We start from the raw sequence: 13166 nt of genomic DNA, 5'->3' as shown, positions 1-13166 counted from the left end.
GAGGTACTTAACAAACTTCTATGAATTGCGATTAAGTATATGGTGGTGGTGATTTGGTGGTAAGTTCCTATGGGACCAAACTGCTGAAATCGTCGGTCCCTAGGCTTATACACTACTTAATCTAACTTACGCTAAGGACACCACACACATTCATGCCCGATGGAATACTCGAACCTCCGACGGGGGGGGGGGGGGGGGACTAAGTATATGCCAGAACCTCGTGAGCAACTTGACAAAAATACATTTATTTTACTTTTATGGAAGAGAAGCTCATATACTAGCAGCATGAAATGTACGTCATTAGGTAACACTGTGAACAAAGTTACAGAGACAGTCTCCAGCCAATAATTAGAACAGAAGACAATAGCAATCAATAACTGGTTTGGAACAATACAAACATAAAACCGATACAGATAATACATAAGTTATAAGATGTGAGGGAAAAAGTTTACAGCCATCACCAAATACAATTTTTTAGAAGTTTCACCAAAGGCAGTCGTACTAAAAGAGACGAACATGTAATAAATAACATAACAGAATCATTTAGATGAGCCCTGATTAGTGGCAACAACTTGAAATGAAAAGAACTATTATACAGTAAAAGGGGGACTTTTTTAATTTTTTAGATTAGTTTAAGATCGTATAACAGTCCAGCTGTTATCAGTTAGAACCATCACAAAAAAACGTTACACGAGTATGACCAACTGTAATCATTACACTAGTCGAACAAACAATAAATGAAATACAATATAACCATTTAGGTAACTCTAGAGGAGTGGCAACTATTTGAAAAACTATATGACAATTTTTTCTTTTATTTTAGATTAAAAAACGCAAAGGTATAATATCAGAACTGTATATGAGATCAGCTTGAAGCAGATGCGTGAGGACATCCAAAAACGTTCTAGCATACTGTGGTTAAGGATGCAAAGCTATGATCATTGGCTGACAAAAAAACTGATACCTAGTCAATCGTAATGTGAAACAGTGGTCGTATTATTTAGGAATTAATGGACTTCGTTTGGACTTACGAATGTATGGAATGCATTCCGAACGTGTAAAGGTATTAATTAAAAAGAAAAGATCGTTGAACAGCTGTCGTAACCCAAAAGTTCTACGTTTTTCTTCCCTTTATTAATTTTCGATTCCCCCTCCCCCAGATGCGGGAGGTGAGGGGGGGGGGGGTGACGGACAGCAGCTTAATACGCTGCTCTACAGCCGAGAGAAGAGTTAAAGAAACAATGGTAAGGTAACAAACAATATAAAAATGGGGATAAAACGGTATCTGTTAAAAACACTAAAATGGCGGAAAGCTGAGTCATTTAAAATATGAAAACACGGCGTTGACGATACAGATGAAGACACACAGTAAGTTGACAGGCGCAATAACAAAAAGATGGCGACAGTCTGGCGTCTGTTCGCGCGAGATAGAAAACACAATGAGCGATAGTGTGGTGGCTGTTTGCAACACTGACAGGGGATACAGGGGATGCAAAACACTGAACATTCACTGGAAACAGCACTATAGGCGACGCGGCGGCAGATGAGGGCAGGGGGAGGACCCTGACCGATGAGGGGGGAAAAAGGGAAAAAGCGGGGAGGAGTGGAAAAGAAAAAAGGGGAGATCCGATGGGGGAAGAGGACATAGAAAAAGGGGGACAGAGCAGACACGAGAAGGAGTGGGGAAGGCAGTGGAGGGGAAAGCAAAAGGACTCAGGGGAGAGAAGGGAATCTAAGAGAGGATAGGCAGGGAAGAACAGGATGGAAGGCGGGGAGAGGGAGCTCAGGAAATGGACAGAGGGAGGGAGGGGGAGGTGAGGAGCAGAGTTGATAGGAGGGATAGATGGAGGGAAAGAGAGCATCATCTGGCAGAGGGAGTTGTTGGAAGCTGCTTCAGGCTAGGAGATGAAGGGTGTAAAGGGGTGGACTGATCTGCCGTCAGGTAGGCGTCTATACGTTTTTCCATTCTTCGGTAATTAATTCGTTTCCTAACTTTCCAAACATGATATACCAAACAAATTATTCGGTGACATTCACCCCCATCAGAAATTGCCTTCTTTGGAACTGAATTTATTACAGTCTTCTTGAGGTCTAAGGATATTCGTCTGTCTCATATTTTGCATGACTGACTCTTCCTAGGCTCTCACTAATTCCAAGGGAATGCTGTCTTCTCCGGAGCTACTAGTTCGAGGTGCGTCTTTTGGCGCTGACAAACGTAACTCCTATCTTATCTTCCGATACTTTCTCGTCTCCTTCTATTTTGTTGTCCTCAAGTTTATTTTCGTTACACAGATCTCCCACCTTTCAGCTTTTATGGCCCCTAGTTATGCATGCTTCTATAGTCTTCCATTTGTCCTGCAAGCTTTCCTGCCTATCTATTTTAAATGTCCTTATCCTCTTTCGTTTGCTTCATTTGCTAGATTTTTGTATTCGCTTCTTTAGTCATTTACATTCAATATCTCAGATAAAGGAATGAAAAGCTTTTGATGGCTGAGGAACACGAACTTCTGGACCATCATCCACTAGCTAAATTGCAGACTTACAGTTAGGTACCTAATTATTTTTGTAGAGTGTGAGTTGTAGACATTTGCATGTACACTACTAACGTAACAATCATTAGAATGGCTTCTTCATTGTAATTGGTGTAAAAAATCTAAAGGCTTATTTTTTTTTACATTTTATGAGTACCCTGGTAACCAGTTTTAGATCCAAAGTATGAGAGGTACATTTTACTAACTAAATCTGTAAAGTTCCTTTGTTTCTTTTTGCTCACAAACTTACCATAAATGTAACAGAAGCCGTCAGGACAGTTTTTAAAACTGAACGCTCTAAAACAGAAACGCATGGCTGCGTTGCAACAGAATAAACTACCGTAACTAATGAAGAAGAGCCAAAGAAGTTGCCATAGCAGTTACGACTTGGAGTGCAACATCTACCATCGAAATTTCAAATTCATGTTATAAATTTAAATAGTAGGCAGCAGTCGGCAGATAATGGTTGAAGTGATCGATAGAGCAAGAATTTACTAATAAAAGCATTGATGGGACCTGTTTTGATCACAACCGATGTATAATCTTCCTAAACGTCGGTCAGGGACCTGAAGATGGCGTAGATAAACGCTGAAACTGGTTGCCGTATAAAATAAGGTTAGAAACTAGACGGCTGAAAGATGTTTAATTTGGCATTCTTTATCGAACAGCCGAGTCCCGCGAACATCTCTAAAAATATGGGCCTACAGAAAGTAGGCAATATGAGATAGAGACTACTTGGCAAAAAGAAAGTGAGACATCACTCGTAGAGAGTGTACTACTTGTGATGTGATTTCTGTTATCACAAAAACTAGTACAATTTACAGAGGACTTCGCAGTATTGTCCCACTTATTTGCGTGGCGTTGCAACCCCTCTGGTCTGGATGCATGGACTGATTCATTTGGGAAGGTGTTGTATCCAGGTGAGATCAAATCGGCTTACAACTGTGGTAACTTGTGCTTCACATTGTAGATAGTGGCACTGCGACATAGTTAACGCCGGCTGGTGTGGCCGAGCGGTTCTAGGCGCTTCAGTCTGGAACCGCGCTACCGCTACTGTCGCAGGTTCGAATCCTGCCTCGGGCATGGATGTGTGTGATGTCCTTAGGTTAGTTAGGTTTAAGTAGTTCTAAGTTCTATGGGACTGATGACCTCAGATGTTAAGTCCCATAGTGCTCAGAGCCATTTGAACATAGTAGATACCCGAGCTGGTCCCACACAAATTCTATCTGTCACAGATCTGTGGATCTTGATGGCCACGGTACTGCTTGAACATCACGCAGACACATCATAGAGACACGTGCCTTGCGTGGACGAGCATTATCCCGTTGAAAAATGTCATCACGTTACTGTGACGTGAGAGATGACAGACTAGGTGGCAGGATGTCAGTGACGTTCCATTGTGCTGTCAGAGTTCCTGAAGCTCTCCACGCCCTGATGTCAGTACTAACAGCGCTGGGCCTCTCCAAAACGTTGGAAGAATGGGACCTCTCCCCAAGTCGCCGCCATCTTCGCCGATGACGGTCATCCGAGGCAGTGCAAGACAGCAGTTCATCGCTGAGCACAATACGACGCCATGCATGAGGAGTATACAATCTCTGGTCACGCCACCACTTCGGACTCAGCTGTTGTGTTGTTAACGGCAGCCAATTCATCGGACCGTAATTCTATACTTCAGCTGCTGCAAGTCTCTGGCCAATGGTCTGGTTGTATCAGAATTTAGCATGGAGTCCATGACTTGTTCTCGTATGGCAGGCGCGGATGTGAAGGCTTAATGATATGCTCGGTGCACAGTGCAGCATCCTCTCTTGTGGTGGTCACACGTGGTCGATTGAAACCTCTGACGACAGGTACGCCTATGTGTAGCTGAACATCGGGCGACTGTAACGTCGGAATGCCCCCCAAATCTGGGTATCGCAAGAAACGACCAGCAGGCCAACGGAGACCCACAAAGAGGCTTCTCTTACACTCCGTCATGTGTTGTTAACGCTGTCTCACATACTTATGCGGTATCCCAGTGCCCTACATGGTTATCACTCAACATCTGACGCTGTTCTCTCCCTTACATGTTCTACCAGGACTGGTAAGAAATTCAACACGAACAATACTAACGCTGGTGGCCTTTCTACTTGTCACAGGAACCGAGAATTCGCAGATTTGAAATACAGTGTGATAACAGAAAAATAGGACGGAGGGGGGATCTTACGATGTTTGTCTTACGGGAGGATGTAGCACACTAAATACCATAAGAATATGTCACTTTCATTAAAAGGATATTTTTACAATACTAGCCATTAACATTGCTAAACCACGAAGATGACGTCCTACAGACGCGAAATTTAACCGACAGGAAGAGGATGCTGTGATAGGCAAATGATTAGCTATTCAGAGCATTCACACAAGATTGGCTCCGGTGGCGACACTTACAAAGTGCTGACATGAGGAAGGTTTCCAACCGATATCTCAAACACAAACAACAGTTGACCGGAATTGCCTGGTGAAACGTTGTTGTGATGCCTCGTGTAAGGAGGAGAAATGCGTACCATCACGTTTCCGACTTTGATAAAGGTCGCATTGTACCCTATCGCGATTGCGGTTTATCGTATCGCGACACTGCTGCTCGCGTTGGTCGAGATCCAATGACTGCTAGCAGAATATGGAATCTGTGTGTTCAGGAGGGTAATACGGAACACCGTGCTGTATCCGAACGGCCTCGTATCACTAGCAGTCGAGATATCCGCATGGCTGTAACAGATCGTGCAGCCGCGCCCCGATCCCTGAGCCAACAGATAGGGACGTTTGCAAGACAACAACCATCTGCAGCAGTATGGACTATCACCTCGACAACGAAACGAACCTGGGTGTACTAATGGCAAAACGTCATTTTTCGGATGAATCCAGGTTCTGTTTACAGCATCATGATGATCGCATCCGTGTTTGGCGACATCGCGGTGAACGCATATTCGAAGCGTGTATCCGTCATCGCTATAGTGACGTGTCACCCGGCGTGATGGTATGAGGTGCGCCTGGTTACACGTCTCGGTCACCTATTGTTCGCATTGACTGCACTTTAAACAGTGGACATTACGTTTCAGATGTGTTACCACACGTGGCTCTACCCTTCATCTGATCCCTGTGAAACCCTACATTTCAGCAGAATAATTCACGACCGCATGTTGCAGGTCCTGTACAGGCCTTTCTGGATACAGAAAATGTTCGACTGCTGTGGCCAGCACATTCTCCAGATCTCCCACCAATTGAAAACGTCTGATGAACGGTGGCCGAGCATCTGGCTCGCACAATACGCCAGTCAGTACTCTTGATGAACTGTGGTATCGTGTTGAAGCGGCATGGGCAGCTGTACCTGTACACGCCATCCAAGCTGTGTTTGACTCAATGCCAGGGCGTATCAAGGCCGTTATATCGGCCAGAGGTGGTTGTTATGGATACTGATTTATCAGGATCTATGCACCTAAATTGCGTGAAAATGTAATCACATGTCAGTTCTAATATACTATATTTGTCCAATGAGTACCCGTTTATCATCTGCATTTCTTCTTGGTGTAGCAATTTTAATGGCCAGTAGTGTGTCTCCTAGCGGCAAATGGAATTTTTTTGACGACCACTTTCGGTTATGCTAACCGTGTTTCAATCCTGTTACATCTCCACATATATCTTTGGGATTTTCTCCAAACGACACTGAGGAGTGCTGAAGAAATTAATACTGCTGTTTCCACGTGTCCATTTTCGGAGGAAGAACTTGTACGGCGTTACCACTGGAGAGCACTGTGATTGCAGGGAACATTGGCAAGCACGCACCGCGTGTTTGTGAGCGCTCACCAAGCGCATTGTTTTCACGTCTCGTATGCGGCTTTGGGAGGTACACGCCAACACGACCCACGACTGCTGTTACCTCTAGCTGCAGTTTACTACACCTTCCTTACCCACGTGAGTGGCGATGTATTATCCATAAAAATCGAGTTATCTATCAAGTTTTATTATTTCCCACGCTTAATACGGAAGACCTACCTGCTGTTTTGTGCTATCCACAAGTGACGAAAAAGATGTCGCGATTATATCTATGCAGCAAAACAGAATCTTCTACGTGGTGGTGGTGGTTAGTGTTTAACGTCCCGTCGACAACGAGGTCATTAGAGACGGAGCTCAAGCTCGGGTTAGGGAAGGATTGGGAAGGAAATCGGCCGTGCCCTTTCAAAGGAACCATCCCGGCATTTGCCTGAAACGATTTAGGGAAATCACGGAAAACCTAAATCAGGATGGCTGGATACGGGATTGAACCGTCGTCCTCCCGAATCTTCTAAGTGGAATAGCGTTGTACTCGCCCCAGTTGCTCTGTTAATGAAATAGAAATTTCACTGCTTCCAGTGTAATTTACTTTCAATCATCATTTAGTTTATCAGAAATCTATAGTTTAGATTCTTTTGTAAACAGTAAGCGTTTCTTTGGGTACTGAATGATCATTTAAGTATTCGGTGTGTCGTTATTTTTCAGCAGTAGTGGACGTCGCAGCTGATTCCCTTTTTGATCCTGAGCCACCAAGCCCCACCGTCTTCAAAGCGGACCACCCCTTCCTGTTCCTCATACTGGACCAGCAGGCGAAAACTGTGCTCTTCGCGGGACGTTACTCGGACCCTCCCGCTGAATACTGAAGTGAACGACTCACCTGAGGTTCAGACTGGCGGCTGTTTTGTCATTTGATGTAAAATTTGCATTACTTACATTGTGAGGTCATAATTTACCACGCATATTTTCTTCGAAAGAACAACACGTCTTGAAAATAATGGAAAACTGAATGTGAAACCACTACATTGAGCTATTTTTACTCCAGCAAATGCAACTGACAAAATAATTTTCCTAAAACCTTCAACTTAGTGAATTAGGTCCATACATAGTCTGTCAAAACTTCAAATTGGAGCAGATGACAGTGTATTATGTTCGGATTAGGGAACCAGTGGTTGGAATACAATATTTAGCGCGTTATGGGCATACAGGGTGTTACAAAAAGGTACGGCCAAACTTTCAGGAAACATTCCTCACACACAAATAAAGAAAAGATGTTATGTGGACATGTGCCCGGAAACGCTTAATTTCCATGTTAGAGCTCATTTTAGTTTGTTCTTCCACCTACGCTCAATGGAGCACGTTATCATGATTTCATACGGGATACTCTACCTGTGCTGCTAGAACATGTGCCTTTACAAGTACGACACATGTGGTTCATGCACGATGGAGCTCCTGCACATTTCAGTCGAAGTGTTCTTACGCTTCTCAACAACAGATTCGGTGGCCGATGGATTGGTAGAGGCGGACCAATTCCGTGGCCTCCACGCTCTCCTGACCCCAACCCTCTTGACTTTCATTTATGGGGGCATTTGAAAGCTCTTGTCTACACAACCCCGGTACCAAATGTAGAGACTCTTCGTGCTCGTATTGTGGACGGCTGTGATACAATACGCCATTCTGCAGGGGTGCATCAGCGCATCAGGGATTCCATGCGACGGAGGGTGGATGCATGTATCCTCGCCAACGGAGGACATTTTGAACATTTTCTGTAACAAAGTGTTTGAAGTCACGCTGGTACTTTCTGTTGCTGTGTGTTTCCATTCCATGATTAATGTGATTTGAAGAGAAGTAATAAAACGAGCTCTAACATGGAAAGTAAGCGTTTCTGGACACATGTCCACATAAAATATTTTCTTTCTTTGTGTGTGAGGAATGTTTCGTGAAAGTTTGGCCGTACCTTTTTGTAACACCCTGTGTACAGCGCACACCACATAACAACAGTATAGCGCATAGTAAATGTTCAGACTGACGATAATGTTTTCATTGGCCGCAATAGCCATGTCGGCCGTGAGAGCAATCCCCTCGCCTCCCACATGGGTGACCACCAGCAATGATTGTCCAACATCGCCTAATAGGACCTTCTTTGATGCATCAGCAATACTGTTGTTTTGATAACAAGAGCTTCGCCAATAATGCCCTGCTCCTTTTGTCTAAGCTCATGTTCACACATCACTGCGACTACTCAGGTGTCTGAGACTATGAATCACGATGACTGATCCACGGTGCCTTGTGGCCATGGTTGGAACTGGACGGTGGAGATGTGACACATGGAAATCATATCTCCCATATTCTGGACATTAATGATACCAAGTTTGGTAGTCGTACGGTAATTGAATTCCGTGTTATAACGTGTTAAACAGGAAAAGTTTAATTATAACCACCCAGTACTTGGAACTGGCGATCTAAAAGGCTTGTTTCCGTGTTATAACGTGTTAAACAGAAAAAGTTTAATTATAGAACAGGAGATCTAAAAGGCTTGTATTATACCACGCAGCACTCTGATCACTAATTTTACGTTCGAAGTATGAGTAGTACATTTTCCTTACTGAATCTGTATTTTTCCTACCACACTTTAACAAAAACTGTCAAAACAGTTTATGAACTATGCCTAGCTACTGCACTAAACGCATTCAATAAAAGACAGGAAAGTGTGCTTGCATTACGACAAAACAAAAGGCTGTAAGCAATGAAGAATAGCCAAGCAGGTTCTCGTAGTAGTTACGATATATAGAGCAACATCTACTAACAAAATTTCCACTGCATTTTATAAAGTTACATGCTGTATGAATTATATCAACATAGCTAAAATGAATGTTTCAAATATTGCAAAAACATTTTTGTGGCTTTTAGCGAGGAACCATGTCAGTTGAAGTGGTTGCACAGTGGCTACTGCCTCTGCTTCTCACTTTTGCGCCCTGTGTTTCAAACCAGTTTATAATTTCTATTTTAATTTTTCACTTATAAATGTCAATAGAAGACTACTATACAAATGTTTTACTATGTATATTGAAATAATGTTTTCCTTATTTGTCTGCAAATGGTATGTCTGCTGAATGTATTTAAAAAATTGGAAAAATTATTTGAAATTGTGTCTGGAGCAGTCCCTGTAGTAAATCTCGATCCATAATCATTAGCAAGCGTCACTTTGTGGAAAAGTGGTCTGTTATGTGTGGTTTGCCGCACAATTATTACCAAAGCGTCAAATATCCGACAATATTGACGACGTTTCTTTCCCTAGGCAAATTCATACGAAGAAATGGTCACTGTGACAAATTTGCCTCCGCACGATCCTCGTTGTGTTCGGAATTTCTATGCTACGAATGTTCCTACGGTCAGTGTCACCCAACAAAATGCACCAAGTCTTCCTCAATAATAAACGTAAGAATAAAATACAAGCATTCAGAACTGATGTAAAAATGAAATATAAGTATATGAGAATTTAGAAGGATTGTACCGTTGAAAATATCATAGACAAACAAGTAATAAATGAATAACACTTATTGTGAAACACATTCGTAATTCCACAATTAATATAACGCCCTTCTATCCAATAATTTGATAGACGTTCGTGTAGTAGCCTTCTACGGACGTGATTAGATAAATGAAAATAATAAAATAAAATAAAAGAAGTAACCACGTTTCAAACACGCGACGCGAAAGTGACATTCTGAGACGTCATCTGTTATAACACTAATCCAGTTGTGCTTAATGCCCGCTAAAAGATTCTGACAGTCATTTCCTTACAAACGGTAAAGTATCTACACATAAGTTGAGAAACGTGTTCGCTTATTTTGACTCCTCTTTCACTGAGCGAAGTTTCTGGGAAATCAGGTTATGGCACTTGCCGTGTTCTCCACGTAAGCGCATTTCAGCCGAATTATATCGCCACAGTTTTTTTCCTAACGTGCTCTGAATATCATTGAGAATCACTAAGAAAGTTATCATTATTATTTCACTTGTGACCATTTTCGGAAACAAAATCTAAGTGGTGTTGCCACTAAAAGAACTGTTGGCGAGCACGTCCGTGTGTTTCTGAGCGCTTACCAAGCACACTACTTTCACGTCGTGTGTGAAGTCGTGGGAAGCACACGACAACATAATCGACGATTGCGGTGCTCTTGTGGTGCTGCGAGTAAGTTACTTCACTGGTTTAAAGTTTTGATGCCGTCTTTAATCACGTGAGCCTGACAAGTAATTTGGTGGTCAGCCAGAAAGCGAAGTTTCCAGTATGCACGGCCACATTCCGGTCCAGCTCACTGAAAGAAAAGTGTCTGTTTCCCATTTCTTTGCGGGATCAGGACCATGAGTTCAGTAAGAGTTTAAAGTTCCAATCAAGATTTAATTTACTTAAAGGTTCTCACAATCAACACTTAAAATTTGCGTTATGTTTAATTGAAAACAAGTCTTTGTAATCTAACAGCACCTTTAGCAGTTCAGAGGCGACCTCTACGGTAACTTCCTACCAGATTGTTTTCGCCCTGACTGACATCACTAAATTAGAAGTTCGTAATAAATGTTCAAAAATTAATGCTCGCCATAAAAGTGGAAATAAATTCACCACTTGCCACGCGGAATTGAATTTCACACGAACGGCACACTAACAGTTATTTTACCGAATTATAAAGGATCCAGGACGGTGTACAGTCCTCGCGAGTTCACTATCCGATTTCATTGCCAAATACGCGCTTGCCACAGCTCGGCTCTGACGTCGTCCGAGGAAGAGCGTGACCAGACGTTTAACTGGCGTGGACTTCACAGTGTCTGAGAGCGAAGTGAACCTTCCTACTGCTTCAGGGACTGTATTTAAGGGGGCCGGTGCGGACTGCTGAGAAAGCATCTGTTGTCTGTCTTATTTGCATACGGCGGCTGTCTACAAACGACCGCTATCTCGGGCACATAATCTTTAATAATACAGTTACCAATTGCTTCAGAAACTTCTCTATTTTTGCTGGTATGTAGCAGTTTGAAAGCACTTAGAATGGTGCAGCTCGCTAGAATGAAAACTTTGCTTAATAGAATTTATTTAGTGGATCTAACGGTAAATTGTTACATGTGAACCATACATTTGCTTAGACTTATATCAGTTGCTATTTATGTTACAAACCTTAAACTTGGTGTAGGTCTATTATTTGATATATTTGATCATCTGGTTTAACCAAAATCCTCTATCATTTAAATTTCAAGTACTTAATCTACAACACTTAGGTACATTTTAGTTACAAAATTAGTTTTTATTTAATTACTCAAAAACTATAAGAGGTAGATTAACGAGGACTCTCTGTTATTATTTTTGGGGTGTACTGAAGCATAAGACAAATTTTCAAGTTTCTGAGTCCATTATTTAGCGCCTCTCATTTTTCATTTCAAGACTTGGTATTTAGAACATAATTACACTAAACTATAATTTAACAAAATTTTAAACATAAATTTTGATTTTTAATTTCATACTAAATTGTGGTGCAATACTTGTGCGCTACATGCACACGCGTAAAGGTGACGTGGCGCTACTAGCAGTGAACTGGGGTAAGTCCCGGCGCACTCGGTCGCCTCTGTATCTCGCACACGATACAGCGCTTGGCTTGCTTCACTCTGCAGCTAGCCGTTAGTGCACGCCTCTTACCAATGTGCGTAACAGCGGGTTGTCCGGTGACCGATACTGCTTTTATAATTACATTTGCAGCACATGTTGTGGCTTCCACTCACGGACATTTTTTTTCCATTTTCTCTATTAAGTTAACATAATTTTTCCAAAAGCATTCGCTTCTTCCACTGCCATTATTTATAGCCAACTTCCTTCTTCATTTATCATTCGGTTTATTGGAAATCTATACTTTAGATTTTACCTTTTGTGAACAGTAAGCTCTTTTGTGTGGAATAAAGTTTGATTTAAATATTCGGTATTGCGTTTCTCTTTTCAGCTGTAGTTGTCGGCGCTATTGAGTCCATTGATTATAACGAGCCACCAAGCCCCATCATCTTCAAAGCGGATCACCCCTTCCTGTTCCTCATACTGGACCAGCAGACGAAAACTGTGCTCTTCGCGGGACGTTACTCGGACCCTCCCGCTGAATCTTGAAGTGAATCACTTGCCTTGGGGTCAGACAGCTGCATGTTTTCCCATTTGATGTAAAATGTGTACCACATACATTGTCCGGTCATATATTTATCACACGCCCTATCTTCTGAAGGACAAAAATAAATGGAAACTTAATATGAAATCGTTACATTTCGTTATTTATTACCTTACCAACAGCAGCCAACAACATCATTTTGCCACATTCTTAACCGTAATGTATTACGTCCATCTACAGAAGACATTTCCTATTTAAAGTCATGTTCAGATACATTTCAAAGCATATTTTATTATGCCATTTACATTCAAATGTGCATACGTTTGGGCAGTGACTGTTATCGTTCAGGGGATTTGAAATATGAAGATTTGAGAAGAATGGAAGCTCTGTTCGTTCAATATCTCTTCCTTACATATCTTTGCCGTGCACCTTCCCATGGAACCACAAAGAGGGACTGTATGTGTCCACCTGACAACGTTCAACACCATCTGAATGCTTCCACATTACGAATGTGAGATTACATATTCTCGTCAAACGAAAATACGTTGACTGTCACGTTGTATGCAAAGCCAGCTAACTGTGAACAACCAGTAGAAAACTGTACAGCAGTCTTTGTCTAGACGTGCGAAGTGGAAATACATTCTCCTGTATCGATAAGATGTGACATAAATGTGATCGTTACACATACATATCATTCTCGCAA

At 42.1% G+C, this 13166-nt stretch overlaps 1 protein-coding gene across 1 annotated transcript in view; it reads left to right on the top strand.

Moving 5' to 3' along the window:
* LOC126336078 (leukocyte elastase inhibitor-like) overlaps positions 1-12610 on the top strand; it is a 128113-nt gene extending 115503 nt beyond the window's left edge. Inside the window, exon 9 of the mRNA XM_049999558.1 lies at positions 12311-12610. Within this exon, the coding sequence (XP_049855515.1) occupies positions 12311-12468 (158 nt within the window). The 3' untranslated portion in view covers positions 12469-12610. The remainder of the gene's footprint in view (positions 1-12310) is intronic.
* Positions 12611-13166: the final 556 nt, after the last annotated feature.

The sequence above is a fragment of the Schistocerca gregaria genome, chromosome 2, assembly GCF_023897955.1.
Source record: "Schistocerca gregaria isolate iqSchGreg1 chromosome 2, iqSchGreg1.2, whole genome shotgun sequence".
In the NCBI taxonomy this organism is placed as follows: domain Eukaryota; kingdom Metazoa; phylum Arthropoda; class Insecta; order Orthoptera; family Acrididae; genus Schistocerca; species Schistocerca gregaria.
The sequence above is the reverse complement of the archived record's forward strand: the minus strand, read 5'-3'. Positions and strand labels throughout refer to the sequence as shown.